At 36.8% G+C, this 8,995-nt stretch overlaps 1 protein-coding gene across 1 annotated transcript; it reads right to left on the bottom strand.

Moving 5' to 3' along the window:
- Positions 1-1,787: 1,787 nt before the first annotated feature.
- Positions 1,788-3,997, bottom strand: LOC117395002 (chemokine XC receptor 1-like). The gene is made up of 2 exons (XM_033993824.3): positions 3,896-3,997; positions 1,788-3,753 (listed from the first exon to the last, which is right to left on the bottom strand). The coding sequence occupies exon 2, from the start codon at positions 3,738-3,740 to the stop codon at positions 2,697-2,699; it is 1,044 nt and encodes a 347-aa protein (XP_033849715.2). The 5' UTR covers positions 3,741-3,753; positions 3,896-3,997; the 3' UTR covers positions 1,788-2,696.
- Positions 3,998-8,995: the final 4,998 nt, after the last annotated feature.

Raw genomic sequence — 8,995 nt, 5'->3', positions numbered from 1 at the left:
TTACAGATTGTATTTGAAAAATGCCAGTAAACACTTCAGAAAAATAGATTTAAAGTAGGCCTATTAAAAATGAAAGCTAAACGTAACATATTGGAATATATATTTTTTACAACTTGTTTTCATACATGCAATGTTAATATACTGAATTTTTAAAAAATGACCATATCGGTCGTTGCAGGTCTGTGACCAAGAACTGCATCCATTAAATCATAATATTTTCTTTTTTTGCTGTCTGACCTGCTTTATTGTTATGTTCTTTATTTTTTTTGTAATCCTGTTTTGTTTTTGTTTTTTCACAACACTGTTTCGCTCTGTGGTTTAGTCCCATATTTCTCAATTCCTGTGAAATCTTTTGGTAGACTTTATTATTTTGGACAGTACAAGTTAACCCTGCCCCCAGCCTTGCTCAGCACCAGGCCAGAGTTTCACGGTTCCGGCTCAGCTCGGCTCAACAAAATGGCAAGTGTGAAACTAGCCGTACTGTGAGGGCTCAGCTCGGCTCGGCTCAGTGCGCAAGTGTGAAAAGGCTACTTTACTCCTATTTTTCATAATTTCGCTCACTTGTCAGGTGGTTCCCCCTTTTTTCGAGAATGGAGAGATAAGGGGATACATACTTTTGCAGATAGTTGCAAAGATAAACAACTTATCACATTCCAGATTTACAATTGCAATACGACTTGCCAGGTACCTCTTTCTTCTTTTACATTCGGCTTCGTTCTGCAATGCGTTCCTATGGGGTTCCCTGGGGGACAGATTTGCCTTCACATGTACCACATGACATGTTAGACACAGGGTTAAAAACTAAAGGGCTCATTTCCTCACTTTATGTTCATTTCCTTAAGTCATCATATAAACCTTAACACTATCTGGAATAGGGATTTATCTATTGAAAATTAAGGAATCTGCTGGGAAACTATTTGGGATAATATAAGCTCTTCTTCCAAAAATCCAAACCATCAGCTGATTCATTTTAATTATCTTCAAAGAACTTATTTAACTCCTCGCAGACGCTACCAAATGAAACTCATCCCTACCCCTGCATGTGCATACTGTCCCCTAGATACCATTGGCTCCTTTTTACATATGGTTTGGGAGTGTCCTGTTGTGGCTGTGTTTTGGCATCAGGTATCTTCAGCTCTGTCCACTGTTCTTGAGAAGAATATCCCTTGCTCTGCTAAGATATTATTACTGAATGATGACTGATCCCTTAATCTACCATTGCAGCAGAAACAGATCTGGTTGGCTGGTCTCTCAGCTGATAAAAAAATGATAGCTCTTCATTGGCAACCTCCGCATTCCCTCCCATACCGTCAATGGACCCTTGCCTTCCTTGATATAATTTATATGGAACTTTCTACTGCTCGGGTCCATGGTGCTGGGGAGAGGACGGTGCAGGCCTGGAGATCAGCTGCAGACTCCATTAGATCCTTGCTTAATCTTTCTTCAGTTTTATCTGACTGATATTGGTTAGGGAGGTTCTTTGTGGGGGGTGGTTTGTGTGTGAGTGTGGGGTGGGGGGGGGGGGGGGGGTAAAAATGTAAAATTTGGGGAATTATTGTATTTATACTGATATGTTTTTGTATTTTCCCCAATAAACAATTGATCACAAAAAAGAGAACATCATTACAGTATCAAGAAAAACATCTGAACACTGGCATATCTGAAAATGATATTAAATGTAGTGGTTGCAAAATGTCCTACATATGCAATAAAAAAACAAAAACAGAGTTGATACAGATTCTCTCTGGGTATGTTTTTTTTTTTTTTTTTAATTACAAATAGTGCTGTTTGAAGCCGATACAAATATCAAACTGTGTAAGTGTCACTTAAAACATATTAGGAATAAAAAAAAATACATATTTAATAAATCAGTTATAAGTACAGTATTATGTAAAACATACATTCGATTTTAAATCATGTCTAAATAGTAATGATAAAATCAAGTACAAACTTCATAATAAAAGGTCAGAGACAGAATGTGGTCATTTTTGTAAGACGGAATGGGAACTCATAACTCACAATTTCAGTGCTGGGTTGTTCCCTTTCCTGTTTTCCTTGTGTACAAACAAAGGTGTTAGCTACACAGATTTAATTGATTGAAATATTGAAAACTCTTGAAATTAAATACTACACTGCCATGTTTTTCTAAACATTCTGGTAGCTTAAGGAACTTGCTTGGGACCTCTGACAACACTATCCAGTTTGGCAACATTTTAACCAAATTGGAATTTAAAAAGATAAAGCATTATCTTATCAATCAATATACTTTCAGCAATATTTACTCTTCAATCACTTGTTTATTCTTTTCAATGAAGAAAATCTAACAACCTTATGTTCTAAATAACAGAGCCCTCCACAAAACATAACTCCAGCCAATCTCTGGTGTTGTACTACAGAACAAAACAATGCAATGGACATTAATGGGTTAAAAAAGTATAATAAATCATTGGAAAGTATCTTATTTACAGTACAATGTAACACATTACATCTACAGTAGTGATAAATGAGGCAAAATCATAAAATATGTTTATATTTGTTAGCCATTATCTTTACATTAATATTCACACATGTCAAAGTATAGAAGTAAATTCAAGTTTTAAAAAAACTGCATGTTTAAAAACTAACTGTGCACTAATTCTCAAACATGTTGTTACTTCTAGCTAAGGTTAAAGTGGCAATCCATCTCCAAATATTTCTCAGTAAATTGAGCCTTCTCCATGAAAGCTGAAACGAACTCGAGTGGGAGTCATTGGCTGCTCTTCAGTATTCTTATAGAACCAACATTTCTGCAACAAAGTCTTCAGATGGTTTCTGAATTTCACTCCCATAAAGGCATAAAAAACTGGGTTGAGGCAACAGTGGAAAAAGGCAATCTTTCTGCAAATATACAATGCATAATCAAGGTGTTTACTCACTGTGCAGTCTGTAAAGTATTGTATGTCAAAATGTACCAGTGTCCGTAAGAAGATAACAACATTGAAAGGGGCCCACCCAAAAAAGAAGACAACCACAATAGAGAATATGAGTTTAACTGTTCTATAACGCTTATGTGTTTTGGACTGAAGTAACTTCTGAAGTATTCTGAAATAACAGTATATAATAACAGAAAAGGCAACTAAAAAAAAAACATTTTGCTGATATGCTCCTATTTGCTTCCATGGGTGTGTGTGATAGTCACAGGTCATAACATTACTATCCGATTGTTCCGCTTTTACTTCGTTGAAGTATATTACAGGCACTACTGCTAAAATACTGACAAGCCAAATGACCACTGTTGCTGTGATGCCGTAACAACTCTTCCTTGACCCTAGGTCATATAGTGGATGAACCACTGCAATATAGCGATGGATAGTCATCATTGTCAGGAAAAGTATACCGCTGTAAAAACCACCATAAAAGGTAGCTTGTATGACTTTGCACATATCTCCTCCAAAGACCCAACCATACCTGTATGTATAGGTAAAAGCCCAAAAAGGCAACGAAAATGTGAAAAGCAAATCTGAGACAGCAAGGTTTAGAGTAAAAATGTTTGTGATTGATTTCAGATTTTCACATTTTACCAGGATCCACAGGACCAACAGATTCCCAATGAGGCTCAAAACTATAACCAGGGTGTAAAGAATAGGTGTTACAATGGCTCCAAAGTTTTGAACATCCTCCTTATTGCAACTTTCATCTTCATAGTCTGTATCTTCTGCATAGTCTCCTGTGTAATTGTAAGTTCCAGCACCTTCCCCCATGCTTGGATTTTTCCTTAAAGTACAAGACATAAATAAATACAATATATAGTTTAGTAAAATAATAATAATAATAATAATAATAATAATAATAATAATAATAATAATAATAATAATAATAAATCATATACAGTAATCATATCAAAAAAATGTCTTACCTCTTAGTGCTGCTTTTGTGTTTATTTTTTACTTTTAAAATTCAGTTGTTGTTCTTGACCAAATAGAGTTAATGAGAACTGTAGCTGGCAGGTAGAAGTGAACTTCCTGTCTTGTAATCTGCAGTAAAATAAACTATCAGAAGAGGAATAAGGAATTTTACAAGGAAAAAAAACAGTAACCTCCTCTTACTGTGCGAGTAGGGTGTTGGCTGTTGTTGAAGTTATTTTATTTTTATTTTCAGGTCCCCTACATCAAAGTCCAGTGCCTCTGTGGCAGGGTGGAAGCCCTGCTGGTGTAAATAGTACGGGTGGCATGCGGAATGTGGCTGGGTCTTGATTGAATAATTGATCCTCAATCAAGGCCCAGCCACATGGTATAAAAAGGGGAGAAATCCTTTGTTTGGGAAAGGAGTGGAAAGATAATTCAGTGAAGGCCATTGCCCAGCCTTACTTTGTTTGTTCCTGTTTTATCTGTATTTTGTGCAGAGTTGTAACAAGTCACCAAAATTGGGACTCGAGTCTAGTCATGGGGCGTAAACTTGAGTCGAGTCACCAATCTGGCTCGAGTCACTTCGAGTCATTAGTTCTGACAGTTAAAGATATCTTGATTTAATCAGATTAGTTTTACAGGAGATTAGCAATCTATACATAAAACACTGAGTTGGATGTTTAGTAATTTAATACAAATTTAGAAATGCAAACTATGAAGGTATGAAACAGAGACTAACAGAAGTAGATTGGAGTAAAATAGAGAAAACATGTAGTACTAGAGGCACAAAACAATTACATCCTAAAAGTAGACAAATCTAAATCTAAAACAAAATGGCCAAAATGGTTTAATAAATCAATTAAAAAAATATTCAGTGAAAAAAGGCACTTTACAGAGCGTTTAAAAGGGACCAAAAACAAAGTACACAGAAAGAGTACTTGGAACTGCAAACACAAGTCAAAAAGGAAGTTAGAAAGGCCAAGAGAGAGTTAGAAATCAATATTGCTAAGGGGGCTAAAACCAATTCCAAAATGTTTTTCCAATATTATAACAGGAAGAGAACATTCAAAGAGGAATGTAATTGTCTAAGAGACACAAATAGAAAAATCATAGATGAAGAAAAAAATATAGCAAATATATTAAATGATTACTTTTCACAGGTTTTTACAAAGGAGGACACGGACAACATGCCCGACATGTCGACCTGTTCCTATCCAATTTTAAATAACTTTAGCATAACAGAGGCAGAAGTGTTGAAGGGACTAGGAGCTCTTAAAATAAACAAATCTCCTGGGCCAGATGAGATCCTCCCAATAGTACTCAAAGAAATGAAAGAAGTTATTTACAAACCGCTAACCAAGATCATGCAACAGTCTCTTGACACAGGGGTTGTGCCAATAGACTGGAAAATAGCAAACGTAATACCGATCCACAAAAAAGGGAGACAAAACCAAACCAGGTAACTACAGACCAATAAGCCTTACTTCTATTATATGTAAACTTATGGAAACTATAATAAGATCTAAAATGGAAAATTACCTATATGGTAACAATATCCTGGGAGACAGTCAACATGGTTTTAGGAAAGGGAGATTGTGTCTAACTAACCTACTTGACTTTTTTGAGGATGCAACATTGAAAATGGATAACTGCAAAGCATACGACATGGTTTATTTAGATTTCCAGAAAGCTTTTGACAAAGTCCCGCATAAAAGATTAATTCTCAAACTGAACGCAGTAGGGATTCAAGGAAATGCATGCACATGGATTAGGGAGTGGTTAACATGTAGAAAACAGAAAGTACTGATTAGAGGAGAAACCTCAAAATGGAGTGAGGTAACCAGTGGTGTACCACAGGGATCAGTTTTAGGTCCTCTGCTATTCCTAATCTACATTAATGATTTAGATTCTGGTATAGTAAGCAAACTCGTTAAATTTGCAGACGACACAAAAATAGGAGGAGTGGCAAACACTGTTGAAGCAGCAAAGGTCATTCAAAATGATCTAGACAGCATTCATAATTGGGCAGACACATGGCAAATGAAATTTAATAGAGAAAAGTGTAAAGTATTGCATGCAGGCAATAAAAATGTGCATTATAAATATCATATGGGAGATAGTGAAATTGAAGAAGGGAACTATGAAAAAGACCTAGGAGTTTATGTTGACTCAGAAATGTCTTCATCTAGACAATGTGGGGAAGCTATAAAAAAGGCTAACAAGATGCTTGGATATATTGTGAGAAGTGTTGAATTTAAATCAAGGGAAGTAATGTTAAAACTTAGTAAGACCTCACCTAGAATATTGTGTTCAGTTCTGGTCACCTCGTTACAAAAAGGATATTGCTGCTCTAGAAAGAGTGCAAAGAAGAGCAACCAGAATTATCCCGGGTTTAAAAGGCAACCTATGCAACGTATGCAGACAGGCTAAAAGAATTGAATCTATTCAGTCTTGAACAAAGACCTGATCAAACATTCAAAATCCTAAAAGGTATAGACAATGTCAACCCAGGGGACTTCTTTGACCTGAAAAAAGAAACAAGGACCAGGGGTCACAAATGGAGATTAGATAAAGGGGCATTCAGAACAGAAAATAGGAGGCACTTTTTTACACAGAGAATTGTGAGGGTCTGGAACCAACTCCCCAGTAATGTTGTTGAAGCTGACACCCTGGGATCCTTCAAGAAGCTGCTTGATGAGATTCTGGGATCAATAAGCTACTAACAACCAAACGAGCAAGATGGGCTGAATGGCCTCCTCTCGTTTGTAAACTTTCTTATGTTCTTATGTTCTTATCATGAGTCACTGTGACCTATACATTTTTAAACTGCTTCGTTATGAAAATTAAAGACATACTTTTTTAAGACAAGGTTTTATTTTTAAAATGAGCGCATATACAGCATGACTACAAACAGTGAAAGAATATACATTTCAAAAGAAACGGGTATGTACATATACTCGTGTACAGGTGTAAACGGGTACATGAACACACAAAACTATAAAACCGAGGCTGTTTTTTTTTTTCTTCAACTCTTTTGTCAATTGCAGTTAAATTAAAAAAAAATGTCAGTGGTATGTTCATTCCACGAACATACAAGATTGCAATAAACACTTCTAATTCCTCCAATGACATTGCCCAGGAATCATCATTTTGTATCCTATGTGCCTCTGCTACAGCGCAGCGTTGAATGTGGTGTAGCATTCGCATATCGATTTTGTGCAGCATGTCTTCCCACAGCGTTAACACTGGATCTATAATTTCCCAAATAGTGCCATCTTTCCCAGTCTCGAACAGGCTTGTATATTTAAAAAAAATAGAATATTGTAGGTTATATTCAAAATAAAAACATGTATTGTAAAAGGCAGTCAAAATTACTGTTTTTGCGGTTTTAGGTGGGTGGGTATATAACTTCCTTACTTTCGCAATCCTACCTTTCAAACGTCGTCATGGTATTTAATGCATGTAGTTAGGAAAAGTCATAAGTAATTTAAATATGAAAACCTCAAATCATCAAAATGACTGCCATGGCGGTTCTAGTGTTAAGCAATCACAAACCACAAGTTTGAGTAATCATTACTCAGTTAAAACCCCCAATATATATCACCTCCTAAGAGAACACTTCGGCTTAGGGAACAACCTTGTCATAAAACAGAATTTTCCCATTGTAAATGCTCTTCCTAAAGGAAAAGGAACGTCACTTAAAAGAGCACCTTTTTGGCACCGATAGCAATTAGTTGCTAACTGATTCAAAACTGATACAGTACTGTTAAGTGGCTGTTTTGTATTTATTGATTCATATCGTGATTGGCCTTGGCATATTGTGGTCGGTGGTCAACTCTTAGAGAACACTTTGGCTAAGAGAACATAGAGCGTGCTTCCTGAGTAATGAGAACCTTACCTGCACTCGCACAAAAAAGAGAAGCAAAATCTGAGAATTCACGAATAAAAAGAGCATTGTGTTTTGGTGGGCGATAAATAATAGCAAGAAACAATGAGGACAATAAGGGAAATTTAAAAGTCAAAAGTTAAAATGTTGAAAACTCCGTAGTTGGAATAATGATCGGAGCTAAATGAGATATATAGATACAGTGCCTATAGAAAGTCTATACCCCCTTGAACTTTTTTTTTTGTTGTGTCAGTGCCTCAGAGTTTCATGCATTTAAATTTTATTCCACTTATCTACACACCATACTCCACACTGTTAAGAGGAAAGAAGTTTTTTTTAAATTATATATTAAAAATACAAAACTGAAAGATCATAATTGGATAAGTCTCCACCCCCCTGAGTTAAAACTTGGTGGAAACACCTTTGGCAGCAATTACAGCTGTGAGCCTGTTGGGATAGGTCTCTACCAACTTTGCACGCCTAGATTTGGCAATATTTGACCATTTTTCTTTACAAAACTGTTCAATCTCTGTCAAGTTCCTTGGGGAGCGTTGATGGACAGCAATCTTCAAGTCATGCCACAAATTTTAGATTGGATTTAGGTCGGGGCTCTGACTGGGCCACTCAAGGACATTTACCTTTTTGTTCCTTAGCCACTCCAGTGTAACTTTGGCTGTGTGCTTTGGGTCGTTGTCATGCTGAAAGGTGAACTTCTGTCCCAGTTTCAGCTTTCTTGCAGGGGGCAGCAGGTTTTCCTCAAGGACTTCTCTGTACTTTGCTCCATTCATTTTCCCTTCTATCCTGACAAGTGCCCCAGTCGCTGCCGATGAGAAACATCCCCACAACATGATGCTGCCACCACCATGCTTCACAGTAGGGATGGTGTTCTTTGGGTGATGCGCTGTGTTGGGTTTGCGCCAAACATAACGTTTTGCATTTAGGCCAAAAAGTTCAATTTTAGTTTCGTCAGACAACAAAACTTTTTGCCAGATGGCTACAGTATTTTTTTGCATACTTCAAATGGGATTCAAGGTGGGCTTTCTTGAGTAATGGCTTCCTTCTTGCCACCCTATCATACAGGCCAGATTTGTGGAGTGCTTGGGATATTGTTGTCACATGCACACTTTGACCAGCCATAAAAGCCTGTAGCTCTTGCAAAGTTACCATTGGCCTCTTGGTAGCCTCTCTGATCAGTCTCCTTCTTGCTCGGTCATCCAGTTTGGAG

Source organism: Acipenser ruthenus, chromosome 3, assembly GCF_902713425.1.
Source record: "Acipenser ruthenus chromosome 3, fAciRut3.2 maternal haplotype, whole genome shotgun sequence".
NCBI lineage: Eukaryota > Metazoa > Chordata > Actinopteri > Acipenseriformes > Acipenseridae > Acipenser > Acipenser ruthenus.
This window is presented reverse-complemented; position numbering and strand designations above follow the sequence as displayed.

What these genes read in the sequence shown, in the direction of transcription:
- LOC117395002 (XM_033993824.3), bottom strand. Translation starts at nt 3,740, where the DNA reads ATGGGGGAAGGTGCTGGAACTTACAATTACACAGGAGACTATGCAGAA.